Consider the following 25,890-nt stretch of genomic DNA (forward strand, 5'->3'; position numbering starts at 1 on the left):
TTTTAGCAGAGACGTCACTCGTCAGGCAACAGCAGTATAGCTAATGAAAGCTGCAAGGAAGAGCTCAGCATCTGCCCACTGCCCTCTGAAACATGTCCATCTCCTCTTCCGCCACCTGGCTGGAGATTTTCTCCGACATTTGGCATGCTAGGTAGGGGTTTAAGGTTTGGTTTGGCACTTGATCGAAACTCAAGACCGCAATAGTACGGGAAAATGGGCCTCACAACCTCCTCTTGGACGAGAAAGTAGCATCATCCACGCCACACACCGTGCACCGTCCCCCACCCAGGGTGGCAGCGCGTGCTGCTCCACAGTGTGCTGATGACAGCTGCAAGGAAGAGCTCAGCATCTGCCCACTGCCCTCGGAAACGTGTCCATCTCCTCTTCCCAATAAATATACGGTCGGTTTCTCACGAGAATTCCAGAGCTACTAGCACACTAGCTACTACTCAGACTACCTAACACCCAACGGCTAGCCTTTAACCACCGAAGGCAAAAATCTTCAGAACGAAACTCATAGAGATACGCACGCAGAGCACACTCACACACAGTCGAAGATGATTGGAGAACTGGATGCTGATGCTGTTGCTGGGTACTTCAGGGGCAAGAGCATCCTGATTATTGGTTCAACTGGTTTCCTAGGGAAAGGTACGTACGTCTCCATGAACTCATCCGCTGGTACCACTGCTCTCTAGTCTTTGAGGTTGGTGGTGCAACGCATCTCCACAATGAATAACGAATAATTTCTGTGTGTGTAGTGCTCGTGGAGAAGATACTGAGGGTTCAGCCCGACGTCAAGAAGCTCTTCCTCCTAATTCGAGCCGCTGGCGTTGAGTCCGCAAAGCACAGGGTTGAGACTGAGGTGCAAATACTTCTATCCTTCCTTCCACGCACTTTTTTAAGTTTCTGATGACTATGCTTTCTGATGATGCAAATGTGTTTTGGGTAATCATTATTTCTCCCTACAAGGACATAGGAAACTCTCTGTATGAAATTTTCGAACAAATGCAAATTTGCCGTCCTCTCTCCACAGTTGTGCACGTGCATATCTTAAATAATTAAGAAACTCATGCCAGACGCATGCACTACCCAAGTCTTGCTCACGCAAGATCAATGGGAATTTGGAAAGGAGTGGTAGCATAAGAAAGGAGTAATATTATACGAGTTAGCGAACATATTTTCGGAAAAAATAAAATCATTTCGAAACGAACAAGTTGACAGACATGTTCTTTCGATCTCAAACCATTTGCTTTGCAGCTACGCATAGCAATTCAGCAAAATTTTCCTTCACATTCAGCCTTTATATGTCCTGCCTTTCATCAAAAGGAGGCAGTAACCAGTGGACGACGTAGCAGTTATTGACTAAAAAAGCTTTTGAGAAATAAATAGAAAGCCTACTCGCACGGATTTGGAAATAAGAGAGCATCATAGATGTACACCTTTGCACTCTCCGGAATAGTAGCTGAGCGGTACCAAATGCTGAGTAACTCAATGTAAAAAAAGATGAGCAATCTCACAGGGTGCAAACTCTGCAGGTTAGTTGAATTCAGAATGTGCCCTGATAGATTACTGCATTCAATCTGAAACATATCTTCTTCTGAAAAATTTAGTGGCAGATGCACAGAGCATACTAACATGACTTGAAGTACCATAGATGGAACTGTTTACATCTCCCTAGCATTATCACTCTTATGGTAGTCTTTCCATATAAACTCTGTTTCGTCATTGGTAGGTGACAGGGAGGGAGATCTTTCAAGTTTTGAAAGAAAAGCATGGCGATAGGTTTGATGATTTCATCCAAGAAAAAGTGTGTCCTTTGGCAGGAGACATCGTGTATAAGAACTTGGGGCTAGACCATGCCAAACTAACAGAATTATCGAAGGGAATCAATATAATTGTGAATGGAGCTGCAACTACAAATTTCTATGAAAGGTCTGAGGATTTTTCTGTACTCACTCAAATTCTTTGAGATTGCATCATATATTGTGAAAGTATTTGATCAATGTTTGGTGGCTGTGCAGATATGATGTGGCTTTTGACACAAATGTCATGGGAGCCAAGCACATATGCGAATTTGCAAAGCGGTGCAATAAACTCAAGATGCTGCTACATGTTTCAACTGGTATTAGGCAACAACAATCCAATGTTCCATATACATCATTATGGTGCTCTGTCGCTTTGAATCCATATAACATTTACACGCCTTTAGCAGCTTATGTAGCCGGTGAACAAGAAGGGATACTACCAGAGAAGCCATTCCTGCTGGGTGAAACCCTGAGGGAAGGCGTGCACCTGGATATTGAGTCCGAATTAAATCTGATACAAGAGACCAGGAGAGAGGTGGAAGCCAACTGTTATTCAGAAAGGGTTGAGAAGAGAACCATGAAGGAGCTCGGCCTCAAAAGGTTAGAATGAGCCCGTTATATTTTTATCCTACTGCTGTGCATCTTTGCTTATAGATGGCTGAACAGGCCGGACCAAATGGGTGCCATAGGGCCTGATGGTTTCGACGCAGCCTAGTCACGGCATGGCTCGGTCCACATTGTGCCCAGGCCGTTAAGCCCAGTGTATGGCGTGCTGTGCTTGAGCCACTAGTGTGGCATGGTGTGCCGGTACAAGCATCACCCTTTTAAAGAGCAGCCATCAATGGATCATTAATTCTTACTTACGCAGTCCAAAATAAACCTCTAGCTACAAAACCCAGCTGGACTCCTTCCCCTCCCCTACTCCACCCCCACACAGCCACCTCTAGCCTGTTGCTGCTCCCTTCCCCTGCTCCCCACCCCTCTTTGCAATAGCGAGGCAGCGGTTTGGCCCTTCCATCGGGCCTCCACCGCTGCCCTCTTCTCCCCTCCTAACCCTAGCGCCACGGCCCTCAATCCCTACCCAACCTATCTACCCCTACTCCACTCCCCTCTTGGGGACCTGACAGGTGGTGGCCCTCCCCTCCCCTCCATGGCAACGTGACATACGAAGGTGGCAGCGTGGGTGGGTGGCGATGGTGTATGGCACGCGGTGCAGTAATCTACATGCTATTGGGATGCTACTTGTGCTATGTGGGATGTGGTTGTGGGAGGCTGATGAGGAATGGGCTGGCACAGGCACGCCGTGCTAGCCGGGCTGACCAGGCGGCACTCCATAGCCCGGGCTAGGCCGCAGAATTTTTTTTGAAAAAGGTAAAAAATTAAATTCGAAAAAGAGGTGCCGATTCGCAAATTTTCAAGAAATGGGTACCTCCTGTTCGATCAACGGACGGGAGGCGTGGGGCCGGGGATCTCCTGCCCATCCAACGGGCGGGAGGTCCCAAAACTTTTTCCGGGCCCCTCCCGAGGGCCTCTTCGCGAATAAGAAACTGTTTCTTATTCGCGAAGAGGGCCCTGAGGCTCGGGCTGGGCAAAAAAACCGAGAACCGAGAACCGAACCGAAGTTACCGAGAACCGATACCGAAGGAACCAGAACCGAAGAAGTTCGGTTCCTGTTCGGTTCCATGATCTAAGGAACCGAAGTTCCTCGGGATATTCGGTACTTGGGCTCGGTTCTCCCGAAGAACCGAAATTCAGTACTTGGGCTCGGTACTTGCTGCTACTATAATGCTACTGTTGCTTGTTTGAATTGATGTAATGCTGCTACTATAATGCTACTGTTACTTGTTTGAATTGATGTTTGGATTGGTGCTAAAATTAGAGAAGGTGCTGTCAAAATTTGCTATTGAATGAGCTGTTTTTATGCATCTTGAAACTTCGGTTCCTTCGGTAAGTACCGGAACCGAACCGAACTACCCGAAACCGAAGTTGCTCGGTTCCTGCCTCTAAAAACAACCATCGGTACCTATTATCTAGGAACCGAAGTTCTGTAGGAGATCGGTTCGGTTCCTCCCGAATGCGCAGCCCGACCTGAGGCATCCTGCCCGCCCAACGGGCGGAAGGTGCCTACCTTCTTATTTTTTGTTGGAATTTTTGTTTTACAAACTATTTAAAATTTATACTTTTTTCAAATACAAGATTTATTCGCCATACTCTTTTGTATACATAAAAAATTTCAATTTTACGAAGAAGATTACGGTATCTAAAACTCGTATGAAGATGGTTAAGCGATAACGTTTTGCAACGTATAATCGAACTATTACGATAGTACGATACATCAATCCATTAAAAATAAATATAATGGTCTTTTAAAATTATAAATACACATCCAGATCTGATACAAACTCAACGCGGCAAATATTACACATGAGCAAACAATGTTTAAATAAAATTACAACTAAACGATGCCTGATGTCGTAGTAGCACTCGATCGGCGACGTCTCCCACTCCTTGATGCAACGGGAGGTCTTCCATCTATAGCATCACCTGTAGGGCCAGCTTCAGCAGAACTAGGCCTAGCATCATTGTTCGGACAACGTTTATACGTGTGTCCACTCTGGTTACATGCACTGCAGCGCTGTATCCTCGTACGGAGCTCTGACTCATCCATGTCATTACGAATACGCCGTGTCTGACGGCGCCCTCTCTTAACCCGAGCTGTTCTCAGTTCTGGAATATAGATCACAGGATTCGCTGCCTCAGTGAACGCTCCAACTATACGGAACCCATATATCTCATACTGCCAGGTGCTAGCAATTGTTTCCTTTCTAAAGTAATGGGAAACATATATATCGACAGGATGTCTAATATCCGTACAAGCAGCCATTACATGAGAACAAGGTATGTGCAGCAACTTTGGCCTCATGCATGAGCAACAACAAGTACCATCAACCTTGAGAATGCACTCCTTTACAGGAGTCTGACGTCTCATACCACGTCGTGCTCTATCTCTGGGAGCTACCTCAAACTTGAGCTCCTGTGTACCACATTACCGTACGTGGTGTAGATGGGTGCTAGCTACCTTCTTGGTCATATAATCTGTCATCATGCTCCCAAAATATCTATCAGGATCTTGCATGTATGCCTGATTTTTAGTGAACCAATCCCTAAAGTAATCGGTACACCCGTGACGATGAATTCCACAATTGCAACCAGTGGAAGCCCACGAACACCTCGCATCACCCAATTGTAAACCTCGGCGAAGTTGGTGGTCATTATGCCGTACCTTGCACCATCGGTATCGTAAAGCAACGCCCACTTCTCCTTCGGCTCATTCTCAATCCATTCAGAAAAGGTTTTCACCGCTGATCCAGACCTTCTCCGAGTAGGTGCAGTATCTGTTGGCAAAAAACACAAAGCCTGCTTCGTCCTATGCAGTTCTGGTTTTTGCTACGTCCTCGCTTCTTTTCTTCCCGGTCAGTTCATCAAGTTTCTGCCACTGCTTGTTAAATTTTCGTTGATTTGTTTCCTTGCATAGCCTTTTGAACATATCCATAAGGTGCTTGTTCTTTAATTGCCTGAAAAAATTTGCACCGAAGTGTCTCATGCACCACCTACTACGAACATCACGCCACTTGGGCGGCTCTCCGGTCTCCACACACCCCTCCTGCAAATCTAGTATTGCCCTTAGTATGTCGGCATGACGATCATGTAGCAGGCACACATCTTCCCTATCCCGAACGACTGCAAGCTTAACCCGTTTCAGGAACCAGTACCAACTGTCTGTGTTCTCGCTCTCAACAAAAGCAAAAGCAACCGGAAGCAATTGATTATTTTCATCCACTGCAATGGCTGTCAGTATTTGCAATCTATACTTTCCTATGAGAAAGGTCCCATCGATGCACAGGATAGGCCGGCAGTATTGGAATGCGATAATGCATGGACCCAACCTGAAAAAGGCCCTCTGCAATATGAAAGGCGGATCTTGTTCTCTGTCTAGACTTTCAGGTCATAATAGCTTTCAGGATTTCTCTGATAAATGACGGCCAACAATCAAAAAATATTATCATATGCAGCCTCGAACGTCCCAAACCTCATCTCTAACACTTTCTGTTTTGCACTCCACGTCTTCCCGTACGAGATGGTATACTTATACTTCTCCTGAATATGCCTGATAATAGATTTTGGTTCAAATGACAGGTTGTCTACTATCATCCCGTACATCTCGTTTGTAATGTATTGCGATGTAAGGTTGCGATGGGACTTCTGCACGCCCGGCAAATGACAAGTGTGCTGAGTGACAATTGAGCATTTTCAATAATCTTTCCATTTGTCCTTATAGGCATGCACCCGCCACGGACAACCCTCCTTCACATATAACACATCATACTTACGAGACTTGCACTCGACTGTTCTGAACTCTCGCATAAGAGAGAGAGACCAACTTCACGCATGCCACATCATACTTACGAGACTTGCACTCGACTGTTCTGAACTCTCGCATAAGAGAGAGAGAGAGAGAGACCAACTTCACACATACCACATCATACTTACGAGACTTGCACTCGACTGTTCTGAACTCTCGTATAAGAGAGAGACCAACACTTAACAGTTGCAATCCCAAGACACGCTAGGTCCCTCATCTACGACAAGATGACTGAAGTCGCTGCTTACCTATTCTTCAGGCACATTCTCATCATCATCAAACGAATCGGCATTCATTGCTTCATCTAATTCACGTTCTTCGTCTCGCAGCTGTTCAACAGTACGGGGTATGTTCTTCCCCTCATCAACCACGCATTGAGGTGCTGCGGAGCCACCTGCCTCAATGTTTGGCTCCTCAACTTCTTCATCAATATTTTCATCCCCCACAGCAACTTCGATGTTTATGAAAGGCTTCTGCTGCACACTGACAAGGAGTACCAGTGGCTATTGCCAATAACTTGCATTTTGCAGATAACTTAACCAGTCCTCGTTGCTTGCAAGTGGCGTCAGCTCCCAGATCAAAGCGTGAGTGGTATGATTTATGACGCACTGAACACTCACAGTGTGTCTCCTGATTAATCCTTAATCTGCTCATTAACCAGTTGCATAGGGATTCAAATGTCCTTTCCTACGGTCTGGTAATTCCTCTGACCGCACAATTGAATTCACTTAAATCTACCCCATTCGGCCCATAAATCACATTTTCTTCTCCGTAATATATACTGAAAGTACCCTTTTCGGAAGATATATCTGTAAATCATTAATAAACTAGTTATACTACATATTAATACACAATGACCCTAACTTTCAGCGATTCCCAGATTATATTTTCCAGAATCTAAAGTATTCAGAATATCAATTATATTAAAAATAATTGAAAATACTAAAAACTACTCAAAATATAACTACCCTAACAAATATTTCCTAGAGTATAGTTATTTTCAAGTAATTATACGACTAGAACGAGAATATACCTCCAAACCGACGTGTGAACAGGGCTTCGCCGCTTCCTCTTCTCTCTTCCTCTCCTCTCTTTCTTTTTTTCCTAGGTTTTGTGAATAAAATGGGAATTCAGTGGCAGGTGGGGGCTTATATAGCGGCCGGAGGGGGGGTGACCTCCCGCCCACCCAAACGGGCGGGATGCCCCTCCGTAGACCTCCCGCCCGTTGGGCGGGCGGGACGCCCCGCCGGCCGCCTCAGGGCTCTCTTCGCGAATAAGAAAAGTTTTCTATTCGCGAAGAGACCCTCGGGAGGGGCTCGGAAAAGGTTTTGGGACCTCCCGCCCGTTGGATGGGCGGGAGGTCCCCGGCCCCACGCCTCCCGCCCGTTGATCGGGCGGGAGATACCCATTTCTCAAAAATTTGCGAATCGGCACCCCTTTTTCGAATTTAATTTTTTTTACTTTTTTCAAAAAAACTCCCACGGGTGTGCCGTGCCTAGGCTGTTGGTTAGGTCCTTGGGGGTGGCCCAGCATGGCCCACTTCCTCTACTGTGTTGTGCCAGCCCAGTCAAAAGTGTGGGCCATGCTTTGGCAGGCTGGGTCGTCCGTGTAGGGCCGCCCGTTTGTTCATGTATGTCTCCGCAAGTCTGACATGTTTCTTGCATAACTATGTGCACATTTAATTGAAGGGCAAGGGAGTTTGGGTGGCCGAACACCTATGTATTCACCAAGGCAATGGGGGAGATGCTGCTGGGACACCTACGAGGCGATCTCCCAATTGTCATTATCAGGCCGAGCATCATAACTAGTATCTTGAATGAGCCACTGCCTGGATGGATGGAAGGGATCAGGTGACCAAAGGCAACAAATTCACCGGTTGCAGGCATCCAATAATCATCTGTTGATTTCTTCATGTCATCAGTATATGTACAGTAAAAACTGTTGCCTTTTGTAGGACAATTGACTCGTTTATCATTGGTTACGCCAAGCAGGCTTTGTCCATCTTCTTAGTCGACCTCGACTTGATAATGGACGTGGTGAGTTTACGGTTACTGATGAATTGAATCAAATCTAGCAGAGGCGTATAGAACTGTTTTCTTTTCTGGGAATCATCAAAACAAACCAGGATGCTAGCTATATATACGCACGTATGCTGACAGGTTCCGGGGGACATGGTGGTGAACGCTATGATGGTGGCAATGGCGGTGCACTCGGAGGACCAGGGGCAGAGCATCTACCACGTGACCTCATCACTGCGCAACCCCGCGCCCTACGCCGTCCTTGCGGACTCAGGCGGCCGGTACTTCCTCCACAATCCACCGTGTTCCAAGAAGAACGGCGAGCCAGTGCGGCTGAGCAGGATGCGCTTCTTCCGCACCCTCCCCAGGTTCCGCGCGTACATGGCCGTCAAGTTCAGGCTTCCCCTCGAGGTCTTTATTAGTTGCTTACTCATCTCAACTACCTTACTTGAATGTGATCATATGATAAATAATGTCATTTTGCCAAGTGAAATAAAGCATACTGATAATTGCATGCTCTTTGATTCACCATGCATGGCCTGATGATCATCAGATCCTTCGCCTGCTGAACATCGCCCTCTTCGGCGCCTTCTCCCGGCGCTACGGCGAGCTCAGTCGCAAGTACAGATACGTCATGCATGTTGCTGAGCTGTACGCGCCATACGCCTTGTTCAAAGGGTGGTAAGTAATAAAATGATTTAAGCATAGTGGTTCTCCTTTCTCTTTTCCCATTGTGGGATGATGATGATTCACTGTATTTGCTTGGACAACTGTGAAGCTTCGACGACACGAACACCGAGAGGCTGAGGGCGGCGCTGAAGGCGAACAAGGAGCAAAACAAGAGCAGGGGATACGACTTTGGATTCGATCCCAAATCGGTCGATTGGGACAACTATTTCTACAGCGTACACATCCCCGGTGTGGTCAAGTACCTCTGCGATTAGATTGATGTAAGAGCTTGGAATGTATCTTGCGTGTTTGTAGTGGGTTTGAAATGTACCCTAAAATATGCATGAAGTGAGCAATACCTGGACTACTGGATTTGGGATCCAGCACTGCAGTTTCTTGGCTGGAGCAAGAAATTAACGGCCGGTGAGGCCATCTGTTTGGCTCATTTGGCTATATCAATGATATTCCTTGGAATTGTGAGAATCCTACTCCTTGGATTACTGCATTTATGTTCTTAGCCTACTATAGAGAAACTTTTTTTTTGAGATTCCTACTATAGAGAATCTAGATTCAGAATTTTGTAACAAAGAGGATCATCAAAGACGTGTTTTGGCTACTAGTGTCTCTAATGTTGAATTGTGAAAACAAAAAAAAAAGAAAAGGAGAGGAAAATTTTAGACATTTAATATACATCCACAAGTATAAAGTAGTCTCAATTGCAATACAGTTTGCACGGGTCAATTACATATGCTCTTGCATGTCACATGGGTTAATTAAATACATCACAGGTTCCTATAGTGATCTTAACTCCTCTCCTTCAAGCTATGCGTGTATGCCTCCAAGAACACCCATTTTAGCAAATGTCTCAGCCACAGCCACTTAGAACACTCAGTTTGGCTTCTTGACGGTGCTCTTGATGTACATGAACCTCACCTGCAAAAATAAGCATCAAAGCATAAGCCAACAGGGGCGGAGCCACAGGGTGTGCCACTTGGGCCGTGGCAATACCCTGTGGCCGAGTAAGAAAAAACTTCCGCTTCCGCTTCTCCTAGAGAGGGCGCGAGGCAGGACATAACTGCGCTGGACCTCAGCCGCCTGCAGCCTCTCATCCCCTGCCTGCCACACAGCACCTGCTCGTCCAGGGATAAGGGGTAGGGCTCTAGTGAACCAGTCCATTGCTCCGGTCTCCAAGACAAATTGCTAACGCTGGTTCGTGGTTCGTGTGATCGTGTCTAATTTTTGACTCAGTGCTCTGTTCCTGATTGCCTCTTTCGTGCATGTACCCGTTGTCTGTTCCTGCAAAGGCAAGTTAGGTGATAGCGTGGTTAGATGATTCGTTTGATCATACTCGTTAAATAGAATATTTTCATCAAAGTGATAAAGGTTACATAACTAAGACTTTTATGAAGATGAATCATCTTTGAACTATTTTATATGTGTAAGCTTCTTTTATGCATATTTTAGATTTACATATTTTATGGCTCTTAATTGTTGAATTTAAGACTTCACATATTATTTATACTAATGTATACCAAATTTTTTGGCAGATTTTGATTTTTTTTATAGAGTATACCGTTTCTATATGGATTATACCGAATTGTATATGAAAAAAATTATCGCGGCATACCCTTTACTAAAATTGTAGATCCGCCACTGCAAGCCAACTATTCAGCGATGGTTTTCTGCACAGTCAGCTCATAATACAGACACTCTAGAAGATGGAACCAGAGAAATATGGGGGAAGACCATACGTACATGACTCATTGATAAACTTTTCTAGACCACCATTTCCTTCTTTCTGAACATACGAAGGGATACATATTTCAAAGGGGCAACTAATTGGAACTACAACTACTGAGATGCGGGTCACTCGCTAGCTTCCGTACTAGTGACGTGTTTTAACAAGAGTTGTCTTTAATCACGTGTTTCATATAAATGGTAACACATTTTGTTGAGATACGTCTCGAGGGGATGACCAAGATATTAGGACCCACAAAACTGACCCAACCCAATCGAAAAAAATCCGACCTGATCCGACCAATATGTAGACCGGGTTTGGGTTGAAATTTGCAACCCACCACAAAAATCGTGTTGGGCACGGACCGATTTATTTGACCTGAAACTCGAACAAACCCGACCTGACCCGAATATTGTACATAAAAAACATGGTTTTAACCTACTCAATCCAAACCTAGGGATGTAAATGGTACAAATAAGATCCATCGTATTCGAGTTCGGATTTGTCTAGCCAGAGAGGTTAATATCTGTCTGTATCCAAGTCCGGATATTCAGTATCTGACGCCGTATCCAAATCTGAATAATAAACCTTGAATTTTTATGATGTAGATATCCATTTATATTTTATCCGATACATTTGAAACTATCCATATCCGATCCGAATCCGAGAAGAAAAATAACTATCTGTATTCGTATATATAGGTATCTGATCATATCCAATCCATTAACATCCCTACCCAAACATACCACATGTCAGGTCAGGCTCGGGCCAAAAGGTCCAACCCAGTGGTCAGGTCTGGTTCTGACCGAATAAAAAAACAACAGGTTTTTCTTGACTCAACCTGAACCCGACGAGATAGATGATCATATCTAGTGGCTGTGCTACCTCATCACCTACAGCACGTCTTCTAGAGCGTGGATGATGTCCGTGTTGGTAGAGCATCATTCTCCGTCACTGATTTAGGGCAATTAGTCCCGACCCATGAGGTGCTTCGTGCGGCACAAGGAGATTGGGGCCAATGCTGCAGCCAGTCGACCTACATCGACGAACCTAGAAATGACCCACGAGATAGCATGCTACTATGATGGATCTTAGATTACAAGTGCGTTGGCTGACACGGCGCTCGCCGTCACCCTTAGCCACTTCGTTTCAAGTTCTCACAACAAGCTAGATGATGGTTGTCGAAAGAGTGAGCTAACTCTTGCACTAGAGTATTTATCATTAGTCAGGCATCGCGTGCTTTGTAATTAATAACCTAACTCTGAATAGATTCATCAGCGGTTTTTGAGCATGCTCCTATCGATTTCTTCATAGCATTGTCTTCGTCGCATTGGGTGGCATGCCTAAGTAGGTGGCAAAGTATGAAGTTAGTGTAGACATGGCGACCTAACTGCAGGAGTGAGAGGGGGAATAATGGCGGACTTTGAGTTAGTATGCTCTACGGGTACCCGGTCCTCAACTTCGAGGAGAAATCCTTCAGTTTGTTCATAGATGGTTGCACTTGTCAATGGTGGCACTACTATCACTTATCTTTTAGGACATTGCCAAAAGTTTCACAACATGCTTTTCGGGATGAAAACCTATGATTGGAACTTTCTTTGGTGGATCACGGTAGTGATACCATTCCTTTTTTAAGCTGGAGGTTTAGGAGGGTTTAGTTTTTGCGATTCAAGTTTTAAAATTGGCGGGTGTCGTATATGCCTTTCAAGACAACGTTGTGTGTTCATGTTTTTGCAAATTTACCTTTTCCTTTTTCCACTTTTGTTTGCTCGAAACGATAAAAATTGCAGAACATACATAGAAATTGAAGTTTTCCTAAAATGATAAAAAATAGATACAAAACATACTTAGAAATTGAATTTCTAAAAAACTTCAATGAAAAACCAGCCGGTTTCAACCGGGTCGTAACGGTTCAATTGCATAACGAATCTTTTGATTGAACTGAACCAGATGGGTCACAGGTTCACAGTTTTCTGGTTCAACGGTGAACTGGTTCAGCCTTTTGTTCTATGACCATAAGTCATCTTGTTGCAAATGCTTACCCCTACTTAGTTTTGTTGCGATAACCTCCCACTCTACATATGCTTATACGAAATAATATGTTCTCATAAGTTACGAACCATCAATGTGGTTTTTAAGTAAGATTAGATAATTTTATGAGTGTAGTCTTGATATTTCTTGGAGATCTTACAAATCAAATTGCTGATTAGAGTTTAAACGTTGTTAAATTCCTTTTTGCTATTTGCACAAAATATTTCATTGAAACATGATGAATAGTCTAAAGTAAGCATTTGAATAAGATTTTACTCTACATCGCTTAAAACGGATTGATTATGTTAAGTATGTGTGTACTGGGAATTTTTCCGAATCGAACTATGTAGGAGTGGGTATTTGTAATAAATCAATTTATGTGGGGGAAGTCAAACTTAAAAGAGATTTATGGGGCTTTATGCAGTTTTACCAAAGGAAGACGGAACTCGTTTCAGAGTCGCCTTGTCTTCCTCGCCGTCTTCTTCAGCGCGGCCGCGGCGGCGCGCGGCTTCCCATTGTCCGGCCAACTCCCCTGCAGAAGGTTCGATCCTCTCTGTCGGCTCCTCCTCTCTCGCCTCCTTCTCCCGATTAGAGATGTGCCTTTATATTTCGCTACCTGATTCAGATTGAGGACCCTAGGGTATACGCGGTTCCGTCGCCGTCGTGTCGGATCTCCCTCTCCGGCCATCCTCCTCCTCCTCGACGATGACTCACTAGATGCCGAGCTCGAAGACCGTCTCGACCTGCGTCCCACAGAGGGAGCAGGGCACGCATTTGTTTTCACATCTTGGGGTACAGCCAACATAGGGCTGCGGGTGCCCCCGAGTGCATCATGTCAGACAAGTTCCCCGTTGGTGGGCACGACTGATACTTTCATTCTACCCTAATGGGACCATTGGAAAGGCCGCACACCGTTTCAGTGGTGATTGTGTTGTAGCTGCACTCAAACTGCTGCGCAAGAACACCATGGTGCGGGCCTCATGGGAGCTGAGATTGCTCGACCAGGGCACTGGGCCATCCTTATCAGTGCACAAGGAGGTGTCGAGAGTGTTTGACGCCAATGAAGACAGCAGGTTTGCTGTGTGTGTGATAAAACGGAAACTGTTTGAACCAACGACATACCTTCAGGATGATCGCCTCACAATCGAATGCATTGTCACTGTTAGCAAAGAACCACATGTAACAGGAACCATATCGTTCCCAAGGATCGAAGTGCCGCCATCTGACATTGCAGAACATTTTGGCAAGCTTTTGGAAACAAAGGAAGGAGTGGATGTCACATTCAGTGTTGGTGGAGTCAATTTGACAGCACACAAGATGGTGCTTGCCACTCGCTCACCCGTCTTCAGAGCAGAACTCTATGGACCTATAAGGGAGGGAGGAACAGAGCCCATAGTCGTCGAAGATATTCATCCTGATGTTTTCAGGGGCCTTCTCCATTTCCTCTATAATGACTCCTTGCCTCCTTTTGATGATCTCACGGAAGATGATTATGGTGAAATGATCCGCCACTTGCTTGTGGCTGCGGATCGATTTGCCATGGAGAGGCTAAAGCTCATGTGCCAAAGCATCCTCTGCGAAGGTCTTCATGTGCAGACAGTGGCAACCACGTTGGCTTTTAGCGGATCAACATCACTGTGATATGCTTAAGGATGCCTGCATTGAGTTTATCACCTGTTCAAATGCAATGGATGCTGTGGCAGCAACCACTGGTTACAAGAGTCTGAAAAGAACTTGCCCATCTGTTGTGATAGAAGCATTGGAGAAGACAAGTAGGATTCGTAAAGCATGACCATCTCATCTTATGTAGAGTTTATCAGTGGAGAATCAGTCCATCATTTAAATGAATAGCTTGTCAGCTTTGCCAGAGGAGCTCATCCTAAACTGATGTGCAGCTCACTGTTTTATGAATCTAAGGTAGATTAGTGTAATTCTGAAGTTGTGGGGGATAGCATGCTTGTTTTGCTATATCCTCTCATCCTAAGATGCTAATTGTTAGTGCAGGCAGTATGCTTATTGTACCTTTTGATGCTTGAATGCATGAATTGTCTATTCTTCGCAAGCTTGGTGTCCCCCAAAACAGAACATTTATCAATAGCTTTCTACAAAGAAAAAAAAATCTTTTTTCTGTGTGCACCCTTTCTCAGTGAGATTTTGTACTACACTATTTGCAGCTTGGGATGTTGTCTGTAATTTCTGACTGATTACTATTATCCGGTGCTATATTGCAAACTTTATCTGTAGTACTGAATTCCTAGTAATGGTCCTCTTGGAACAAACTACGATGGAAACACTAAAAAGAGAATTTTATATGACCTTCAACTTCAATTTGGTTTAATGGTAAATACTGATTACAATGGAAGGAATGGTTGTCAGCTTCGTCCAGTTTGCACCTCATCAGTTATTTGGTTAATATGATTGCCTGCTGACTGCTGTATTGGGCAATATTAAGAAAAAGCTATACCTTTAATTTTCATGTTTGACAAAGTCCACGCAGAATTCAGGACATGTTTTATTTCTTAAGTGCCATGAGTTAAGCAGTTTGTTCAGAAATTTGTGTACAAATGTGCAGGGTGTTTGTCAACTATGGTCATCATCATTGTTTTTTAAAATAATTGTCATCATCATTGTTCCTAAAATAAACTGGACTTGATCAGCCCCTGCTTCATTCTAGAAGGGATTCTGTGGAGGGCCTCTGGTTGGATATTTGCAGATCTAGAACATCATTCTGATATTCATCTGTTACTGAATGTAAGCAACAGATGAACTCATTTGGAAAATGTGAGGCATTGGGTCTACACGGCTCTTTGTCGCAAAAAAAAAATTCAGAAAGCATGGGTCCTTTGAGATGTAAGTTGTAGCCTCCCTATAACATTGCTTAGTGCCTGCAGATCACTTATTTCGGATGGTTGCATACTTTGGTCAGTAGATCAGGAAACTATGATGGGAATCTGATATCAGGTCTTTGGCTGGATATATGCTTAAAACATCACTAAACTTCTTATCAAGACAATTTGTCGCTGACCTTGAGATTTTGAAGCATAAGAATGGCTGCAAATTAGAGGATATAAGCCAGATATTGCGCTGCTGGTTCTATAAATTGAGGAGGAATGAGCTCTGTGGAGGATGCTCCCCATTCTGATGACCTGGTCCAAAGATTGCTTGTTGACGTATTGGCTGTTATTAGGGGAATGCTCAAGGGCCTTTGATGGTTGCCTGTAAAAACATGGTTAGTTTCTTCCTGCGTAGTCTTGAAAAATATATTATTCCAATCAGGTCTATCCGAACCAAAGGAAAAGCTGAAAAAACTTTCCACAAATTTGCCTTTGCTCTGCCCTGAAAGTTTTCTTTTTTGCTTTAATCTCTGCAAGAATTTGATCAGAGACCAAAATCACCAACTGAGTAAAACAAACTTTTTTCATATTTTGTGCTAAAGTATGTTATTATGTTTTCCAAAGGAAAGCTTCACATAACGCAAACTATGTGCTTGGGATCTGGAAATTCTTCTTCGATCGCAGGGTTAGTTCTACAGCAATTGTTGCCTACAGAAGTCTATTTTCCATGAACAACTCATTGTTAGTGGAGGCAGTATGCTTATTGTATCTTTTGATGCTTGAATGCATGAATTGTCTATTCTTCCCAAGCTTGGTGTCCCCGAAACATAACATTCATCATTAGTTTTCTACAAAGAAAAAAATCTGGAGAAGACACACTACAGGAAAATAGTGTAATTTCGTCGGCCAGAAACTGACGAAAATAGGCCTAAAGCCGTCGAAAATAACTATTTTCGACGGTCGGCCGACGAAATTAGGCCGAAGGAATAAAATAGACGAAAATAAGCGCTTTTTCGTTGGTTGCCGATGAAAATAACGCTATTTTCATCGGCCAACACGGCCGACGAAAATATGTTCACGTTTTCGTTGGCCTGAGTGGCCGACGAAAATAATGGAAATATTTTCGTCGGCTCTGCTGGCCGACGAAAATACGTCATCGGCTAGCTTGGCCGACAAAAATCATTGTCGTATTTTCGTCGGCTCGGAGTCGACGAAAATATTGGAGTGTGTCCATTATTTTCGTCGGCCACCTGGCCGACGAAAATACTGGGATCCTGCTAAAAAACAGTCGCATATAATAGCTAACGCAATCATCCATAAGCAGTTACTTAACATATCCATAAGCAGAATTATGAAATACATCATCACACAATCATCAAATACATCCAATAAGTATAATCATGAAATCCATAGTCTAAATGACATATATAAGTCAACGAAACGCGAAAACACAAATCAAGTAGGGGTAATATTATGTCCGCTGCAGTAGTCACTTCCAGAAATGTTACGCGCTGTCGATGGTGGCGTGGACGGGCTGCCAGAAACTCCTCGAGGATGAGTACTCGTCGAACCCTGATTATAGACAAAGTTAAATCTATTTAGTATGTATATATAAGAAAATTTGAGCATTGCTAGTTATATGATATAATTATCACTTGTGGAGACGGTAGACGCACATATGGTACAAAGTCGACGGTGAAGGAGGAGGCGAAGGAAGAAGTGACAAATTAAATTGTGAGCCAAGGGTAGCCGCTAGCATTTTCTAAAAATCAATAGTAGATCAAGTATCTTATAGCAATGAAAAGTGCATAAGGATTTGAAAAAATATCAAACTTGCATAGTACCTAAATCTGTCGTTGCTGAGAGAAAAAACCTTGTATGTACTCATGTTGTTGCCTTGCCCACTCCTCTTGCCTCTGCATCGCCTCTCTATGCTGCCTTATCTCCTCTTTCAGTCGATTTTTCCTTTCACTTTCCTGTTGGTAGCCCCGAGAATTCTGAGAGGACTGAGAACACCTTGCCTCACTCAAAGCACCACTTGTATTAATAATGCCATTCAACATGCTGAACCTGCCATGTTTCTTCCCTCCCCCGCTTGAGTACAAGGCACCCACATCCACATCATTTCTCCTCCAATCGTACTCCTCCCCATGACGTGCCACCATTTTATCACCATATCTCGCCTACCATTCAGGCAACCAATAATAAGATTATATTCGAATCATCGCTTAATTGAAATCAAATTATTTTACTAACTAGAGTCTGTATGGCATTCTCGCTGCAAAGCAACTCTGGCTGTGTAAGATCTGCGCCGTGGTGGCCTCGAATGTATGTCTCAGTATAGCTTGGGGCCACCCCACTTTGTGCCTCCTGGCAAAAAAGAAATTGTGATATTGCAAGTAAGTACATAATAATCAAATTGAAATAATAAACGCCTACCATTCGATGAGCCAAACGAAGGTGTCCATCAGCCCTATATCTTTGTGTAACCCGTGGTCCTGCTTGACGATTAGCTCTCTTCATCCTGGATTTTTCCACAAAGCTAGGTGAAGCCCAATAAGCACAAAGTGCTCGCCAAGCATCCGGACACTTTCTCAACCAAGGCAAACCACTAATATCAACTTGAAGGTATTCATCCTCTCGGAGATATATCTCAGAAGCACCCAGTTTCTTGTTCATGTCTTGCAGCTTTATTTTCTTATAGTATAAACAAACGTACTGTATACGAGCATTGGACATCATGTCGCTTACCACCTTCGTTGCTGCCTTGTCGAACACAGAATGAGCCCTATCTTGTAGGCACTACTCCTCCCCCTCTGGCAAACGATACCTCTCCTAAAAAGGAAAATAACTTTGTTAGATAACTTATAAATGAATCAAATAGATAGTAGTTATATAAATTAGAGAAGTTATGATAAAAAAAAGTACCCAGAACTCATTCCAAACTCTCGCTGCAGTCGTGACGCCCTGATCATCCGAGTGCAGCTTATAGTGCTTCTACTTCAATGCAGGCTGAAGCATACCTCCAATTGTAACCATTCCTGGGTGGTGAAACCGACAAAGTGTTCCCAATGTTGCATTCACAGGTCTTAACCTATTTCTTCCCTCCCAACAAATGTCGCCCCACTGCCTACAATTAGAACATGATATCCATCATATTTCTTACTTGAACTATATAATATATTAAATAAAACAATCACAACAATAAAATATATTACTTACCAATCCCCATGTGGCCTAATCTGTCGACGATTTGCCGGATTGGTTGCTGCAGGAGTCATCACATTGTTGCCTCTAAATCTAAATGTACCGTATTAGTTAACTAGCTCATATACAATTTTTCATGAAATGATCATAAGTACCTGAACACAGGTTGTGCAGCAGTATTCTCCTCTTCATCCTCCTCTTCCTCCTCCTCTGCATCTCCATCTCTATCCTCGCACTCTTCTCTATCCTCGCACTCATCTTCCTCTCCACTACCTCCATCTCCATCGCCATCCATATTCACGACATATTCTTCCTCATCCGCACCCCTACCTTCCTCTTCTTTCTATTCAAAGACAAATATATATTTATTGTTATTAAAGAAATTAAATTACACATGCAAACTACATATGACTTACTTGCACAGCCTCGTCTAGACATCGCTGAAGTGCACTTCTTCGACTTAGGTGAGAACTGCTGCCTCTAAAGAGAGAAGGTCTATCTGAAGATGCGGAGCCATCATTCTTCTTTGCCTGACTCTTTGAAGATGAGGATACATCCTTCTTTCCCTTTAGAGAGTGCACAAATGACCTCATTCTGAAAAAAATAAAATATGGTTAGTTAATATCATATAAAGAAATGGTAAATAAAAGATAACAAGTTTCATAACAACAATTAGCAAATAAAACACTATTAAGAGAAAGAGCCGCTCGGGGGCCCGTGGGGCAGAGGGGCGCGGGGCGGGGGCGGCGGCCACGCTGGGCGGCGTCGTGGGCCGCAGGGCGGCGGCCACGCTGGGCGGCGTCGTGGGCCGCAGGGCGGCGGCGGGGGCCCGCGGGGCCGGCGGCGGGGGCGGTGGGGGCCGCGGCGGTGGCGGCAGGCCCGGGGGCGGTGGTGGCGGGACGCGGGGGCGGGGGGCTCGGGCGCGGGAGCAGAGAAGTGTGCGTGCGGGCCTAGAACGACATCCAAATCACGCTATTAGGGTACCTATATTTTCGTCGGCCCAACGGGCCGATGAAATTAGGACTATTTTCATTGGCCTAGGGCAGGCTAACAAAAATATGCTCTTTGTTTCGTCGGCTAGGGCCTAGCCGACAAAAATATGAACTTTTTTTCGTCGGCCTGCGCTGGGCTGAGGAAAACAAGTTCTAATTTCGTCGGCTTGTGTTGGCCGACGAAATAAGCAAGTTATTTTCGTCGGCTTGTTTTTGATCGACGAAATTACATCTGGCCGACGAAATTGAGCGGCTTTGGTGCAGTGACAAGTAGGATTCATAAAGCATGACCAGCTCATATTTTGTGCTTTATTTAAAATGAATAGCTCGTCAACTTCTGTTGGAGCAGCCCATCCCAACGTTAACGTATGGTCATATGGATGAGCATATGTATCTTCTCAAGCCTAGACATTCATGGTTACTGTAGTTTTTAAGTTTCGTAAGCAATATCCTAATTCTATTTGATGCCTGAATGTATGATTGTGCCCTGGTCAGCTTCTTGCTTCTACTAGAGTAGCCCATCCCAACATGAACATACGGATGAGCAGCCATATCCTCTCAACTGAAGACATTAATGGTTACTGTAGCCTTTTAGTTTTGTTAGCCATGTGTTGATTCTATCTCCTGATGCGTGAACGTATGAATTGTGCGCTTCTCTTCATGCTTGATGTTCCCAGCATATATTATTTGCCTTTAGTTGAATATTGAACATGCATATACTGTGCATGGCGTACACTTAGTCGAATATTGAACATCCAAATTGTGTGCATGATAAATTATGTTATGTTGGCCTGAAGTATAGCAATAGACCAGCATAACACTATAATACCATGCCATGTGTTTGTGAAAAACTGAAAATATATCATCATGAATAGGGATAGTTTTGACAGGATCGCATCTTTTAGTTATGCTTCCTTGATAAGGACCTTTTAATTTTTACAGTACCAATTATATTTGATAATAGCAGTATCTTCTCTGTAGTTTTATGATTATAGTTCAGGAACTTTCTTGCTTAAAAATCCTAGCTTTGAATTTTAAATTACACACTACAATCGACTCCGACGTAATTTTATTGCCTTGAATCCACATAATGTCACTTGTGCTAGTGTTGTATGAATTAATCTGATTCAGAATGTTTTGCAAATAATAGATTAGCATTAATCCATCATCAGTTATAAAGGATCACTCAAACTGATTGGCAATCTGTTGTAATCGGCAGACTATTCTACATTTGTAAACATTAATTGACACTTTATATACTGTCAGTTTATGAAGTTTCGCGGAAGGTTATGCTCAATTGCAATCTGTCTGAGGTTTCTTGTGGTAACTGTAAGTTGAGGACTATAATTTGAACCACTTGCATTATTGTAGATTATAGCTTGATCAAAGTTGATCCCGTCACTTCATGAGGAACAATTTTGACATGGACCTGACGTGATTATCGTTTTCTTGTATTTTGACATGTTTAGTTATTTCTTTGGTGTGCTGGTCAGTCAATGAGTCAAACACTTTGTTATAGAGTTGAATTAAAGCATTAGATGCTGACCAATGATGTAAACAGTAAAGAGAAATTTTGAATGAACCTTCTCTCCCATTTGGATGTTTTTGCAACAATTCAATTTGGCCTGTTATGACAAATAATGGTTACCATGGTGTAAGGCATGGTTGTCAGATTGTTCTTATGGTGTCCACTTCTTTCAGTGATATGATCAGGATTATTGCCTAGTTTGGCTGCCTTTTAGTACTATGGATAATGCAGTTTGTCCTGAGATACATGGACTCTTGCAGTTTTTTTTTAACAGCCAGCACTACAATAATTTAAAACTGAATTTTCTTTACAAGGGAATGTGACTCTTGCAGTTTGTTGTCAATTGGGTTCATCAGCTGCTACCTTCATTCCAGATGGTGATTGTGTGAGAGCTCCCTTCAAAGGCAGTGTTGTTTCATGTTATAGTAAGGCTGCGAGAGATCACCTGGGATTCCCTTGTGCTCTCTGCTCTGAAGTTCGCATTGGCTTGTGCATTGTTTTACCTCTGAAATCTTAATGATTGTAATCATTGCCATCCCTTTAGACAAATATTTGCTATGATTCTTCTTTTGCCTTTATCTGGTACCAATCTGATCTTCCTCAACTGCAAATTGTATCTGCGCTTGATCAGTCTGAAAATTTTTGACCATGTCTTTCAGTGAAAGTGACCTGGATGCTACAGTTGGATATAAGTTTGCCACTTAGAATCTGATGAAGACCATATGAGCCAACCAAGCTGGATGAAAATGTTCCAAAAGGCCGGCGCGGTTGGTCCATGGAGTCAACTTGACAATGATCCATCAACCCATTCAAGGTGTGAGAGCGCACTGGTCCATCCATTTGGCTGTAGCTGGTTAGACCTGGTGCTCCAAGGGATATATGATGGATCGAACCGGCATGCCTGTTTCTTTTCCCTGTACTAGGAAGGATGAGGCGGCAAGAGAGGCCATAAGGCCTAATTTCTGAGGCACATCTCATCACTTTCAGACTCATTATTTTCCTACACTGAATGCACACGTGGTTTATGTAAAGGAGCATATTGTCTTTGTAGCATTGACCATAATATGACACATGTTCTGCTCGTTATACTTTGCATCTTGACAATTAGAATTAACACAACATAATAACCTGTGTAATTAAATAGCATGTTTTTATATAGAGTACATTCATAATCTGTACTATAAAACAACATCGAAAATTACATCATGCCACTGGCTTGTTCCTAGGGCTTTCTTTGTAGTTTCCTCGGATGAAAGAATCGGATGGATCAACACATGTGTCCTGCAACGTTATTTTGATAGAATAAAAAAAATGTGCACTGCTTCACAAACCCATCTGCATAAATATATAGAGAGAGATTAGATTGCACCGAAATGAAAGCCAGCTCTTTTCCTCAAATTTTCATTATTAGTATGACGACCACTAATGATATAAAAAAACTAAAATGATTACTTCCCTAAATCAATAAACTGTTTTATGTAAATGCAACACAGTCGCAGTGTAGCATAATACAGACTGCTTGCTGTCACACCCTAAAGGACTGATAAAACTGGGCCACGCGATTCTTCCATGTCACAACAGCCTAGAGAACATAATACAGACTGCAGGCAGCCTGACATTCAGCAACCAATTTTCTATATAAATTCGTCGTGCCCTCTAATCCCCATCAATGTGGCTGAACCAAGTTGTTATTTCCACTATTATTTGGATTACATGGTTGGCTATGTAAAGTTGTAAACTGTAACTACCCAGAGCCCCATTTTTACTCCAACTGCTAAAACTGTAGAGAGTACTAGCTACAGTAGCTAGCTGTTCTGTTCAATGTTATGACGCTAATCTGAAATAAGGAAAATCCATCCTTGATCCAATCAACTGCAGCCCATTGTTCTCAGATTAACATCGGCCAAAAATTTTCAGTTCAGTGCAGGATAAAAGATCTTTCTCCTCGGCCCTGCTGCTGCTGCTGCTTCAATTGATTGATTTATCTTCAGTGTGTGCATTGGTGTTTGAACTAAGACACTGCTAGCAAAGTGGAGCGTCAAAAGTCAGCCACTATTTCTGCATTTTACATGTTTTATTGGATAGGTAAAAGTGCTAACAGTGAATATGATTATGGAATCACACAAAAGACCAATGGAAGTTTTTGCATGATTGTTGGTTATGATGGATACAATATATTACAAAAGATTAAAATACCCCGAACATAGGAATTTCTTGTTTGAAAATTGTGACTCCCAATGCGTGAACAGTACACATACACAACTGTGACACAGACGCTCACGTACACATACGCACGCTCACCCTTATACAAGTACACAATTCTACCTTTATAGATATCTACGAGAGACTGAGCCGATAGATTCTCGAGATGGATGAAGTCAACATTGCTCTCTCTGTCCAGAAAATAAGTTATTCTAGGATTCAAAATTTATCCAAAAAATAAGTTATCTTACCCTATTTAGAAAGTGCATGTGCATGCAAGAATCAATTAGTACCAAATATGTGTAGTAAATAGGGGCAAACATGATTATTTTACCTTCTTGTTAATTTATTCTAGAATTTCTAGGATGACTTGTTTTTGGAATGGAGGGAGTATGCTCTTCGTTGAGCACATCGCCTGTCGCTGAAATAACGTTAGTTAAATTCTGAAATAAATCTAGAAAAATGCGAGCACCTGTGTTGAATCGAGGACTCGAATGGGTGGGCAGGTTCCATCACAAGAAATCTTACCAGCTAAGCTACGCTCAGTAGCATAACCCAAACAAAATATAATTGTCACAATCCAAATGAAAAAAATACTTTGCTGGTTGCAATAGGAAATCTACTAATAATAAAGTCTGAAATCTTTTATAAGAAAAAATTTGATAATAACGAGTTGAATTGTTTATTTAATAATCAACTTCAAAGTTCTTCTATACGGTGTTCTACCAAGTTGGTTATACGGGGAAAGGAAAGTGAGGTCGAAAGGCACCATATTAATCCAGCGCCTGTAGGCAGAGAAAATCAAATAAATTAAAGAATAAATAAAAAGGCAAAAGGAGGAACTGGGGTTTCTTCATCGCCGTCTTCGGCGGCGCCGCCGCCGCAGCCCCTATCCTCCGGCCACCCTCCGAAGGTTCGACCGCCTCCACTACCTCCGCTTTTCCTTTCTGTCCCCTCCAGTTCGCGGTTATGAGATGATGCGCTTTCTTTCTCTCTACCAGATTCGGGTTTCAGATTGGCGCCGCCTAGGGCACGCAATAGCCCCCGCCCTGTCTGATCTTCCGAACTCCGGCCTTCCTCCTCGCCGCCGGCGCCTTACGGAATGGCGACCTCGAAGACCCTGTCCACGAGCGCCCCGGAGACGGAGCAAGGTACGCATGTGTTTCGCATCGTGGGGTACAGCCAGCAAACGGGGCTCGGAAAGCCCATCAGGTCCGGCAAGTTCTCCGTCGGCGGGCATAAGTGGGTTGCCTTCTTGTACCCTGTTGTGTCCAAATTCCCCAATGGAATCGACGAGCACCACCAAGTCGCTGGGGTGGCGATGGGACCCAAAAGCGCAAAGGCGCGGGCGTCCTGCAAGCTGAGGTTAATCAACCAGAGGACTGGGTTGGCTTTCTCGGTGCATAAGGCGGCACCGAGGGAGTTCAGCCATGATAATGCCCGTAGCAGTTATGATCACTTTCAGATAAACCTGAGTGTCCTCGAAGCGCCACCTGTTCTTCAGGATGATTGCAATATTGCATCACCATGGAATGGACTATCACTGTCATCAAACAGCCAAGGATACCTGAAGTCAAATCTTTTCCCAATATTGAGGTGCCTCCCTCTGACATCGCGCTGCATTTGCCAAGCTGTTGGAAGAAAAGGAGGGAGTGGGATATCACATTCAGTGTAGGAGGAAAAAATATCGGAGCACACAAGATGGTGCTTGCCATAAGGTCACCCGTATTCAAAGCAGAACTCTATGGACCTATGAGGGAGGAGGGAACAGAGCCCATTGTGGTCAAAGATGTGCAGCCTGATGTTTTCAGGGTCCTTCTCCATTTCATATATACCGACTCTTTGCCTCCTTTGGAAGATCTTGAGGAAGATGATCGTAATGAAATCATCCGTCACTTGCTTGTTGCTGCGGTTCGATACGCCATGGAGAGGCTAAAGCTGATGTGTCAGATTATCCTTTGTGAAAATCTTAGTATTCAGACCGTGGCAACCACGCTGGCTTTAGCTGATCAACATCATTGTGACATGCTTAAGGATGCTTGCATTGAATTTATGGCCTGTTCAAGTGTTATGGATGCTGTGGAGGCAACGCAAGGCTACAAGAATCTGAAAAGAACTTGCCCATCTGTTGTAGTTGAAGCGTTGGAAAAGATAAGTAGGTTTCGTAACGGATGAACAGCTCATCTTAAGTTCAATCTGTCAGTAGAAAATTAGTTTATGAGCACAGATTATCTTAGCTTTGCTCGCTTTTGATATAGCAGCATAGATTATCTTGAATATGGATGAACAGCTGAATGTAGATAAGTAATCTAACAGAAAGTAGTCTAGTTTTTAAGTTACTGGAATAGCATGCTAATCTTGTTATATCCTCTCATCCTAAACTACTACTGGTTAGTGAATTCTTTATGTTTCATAAGCATTATGCTGACTGCGTCTTTTGATG

At 43.4% G+C, this 25,890-nt stretch overlaps 2 protein-coding genes and 1 pseudogene across 3 annotated transcripts; all 3 read left to right on the forward strand.

Moving 5' to 3' along the window:
• The first annotated feature begins 483 nt into the window (after positions 1-483).
• Positions 484-9,398, forward strand: LOC112897481 (fatty acyl-CoA reductase 1-like). 2 transcript variants are annotated; one of them, XM_025965781.1, is made up of 10 exons: positions 484-648; positions 759-862; positions 1,733-1,932; positions 2,022-2,122; positions 2,213-2,405; positions 7,917-8,078; positions 8,183-8,264; positions 8,388-8,657; positions 8,800-8,927; positions 9,025-9,398. In XM_025965781.1, exons 1-10 carry the CDS (start codon positions 558-560, stop codon positions 9,188-9,190), a joined length of 1,497 nt encoding a protein of 498 aa, XP_025821566.1. In that variant the 5' UTR covers positions 484-557; the 3' UTR covers positions 9,191-9,398. The 2 variants fall into 2 exon arrangements, with proteins under 2 accessions (XP_025821566.1, XP_025821567.1); XM_025965782.1 differs by lacking the exon at positions 7,917-8,078.
• A 4,252-nt stretch (positions 9,399-13,650) lies between these two features.
• LOC112898063 lies at positions 13,651-14,476 on the forward strand (annotated as a pseudogene).
• A 10,073-nt stretch (positions 14,477-24,549) lies between these two features.
• LOC112898064 (BTB/POZ and MATH domain-containing protein 2-like) lies at positions 24,550-25,622 on the forward strand. Its single transcript, XM_025966471.1, has 2 exons — positions 24,550-24,889; positions 24,973-25,622. Exons 1-2 carry the CDS (start codon positions 24,550-24,552, stop codon positions 25,620-25,622), a joined length of 990 nt encoding a protein of 329 aa, XP_025822256.1.
• Positions 25,623-25,890: the final 268 nt, after the last annotated feature.

The sequence above is a fragment of the Panicum hallii genome, chromosome 6 (genome assembly GCF_002211085.1).
Source record: "Panicum hallii strain FIL2 chromosome 6, PHallii_v3.1, whole genome shotgun sequence".
Classification (NCBI taxonomy): Eukaryota; Viridiplantae; Streptophyta; class Magnoliopsida; order Poales; family Poaceae; genus Panicum; species Panicum hallii.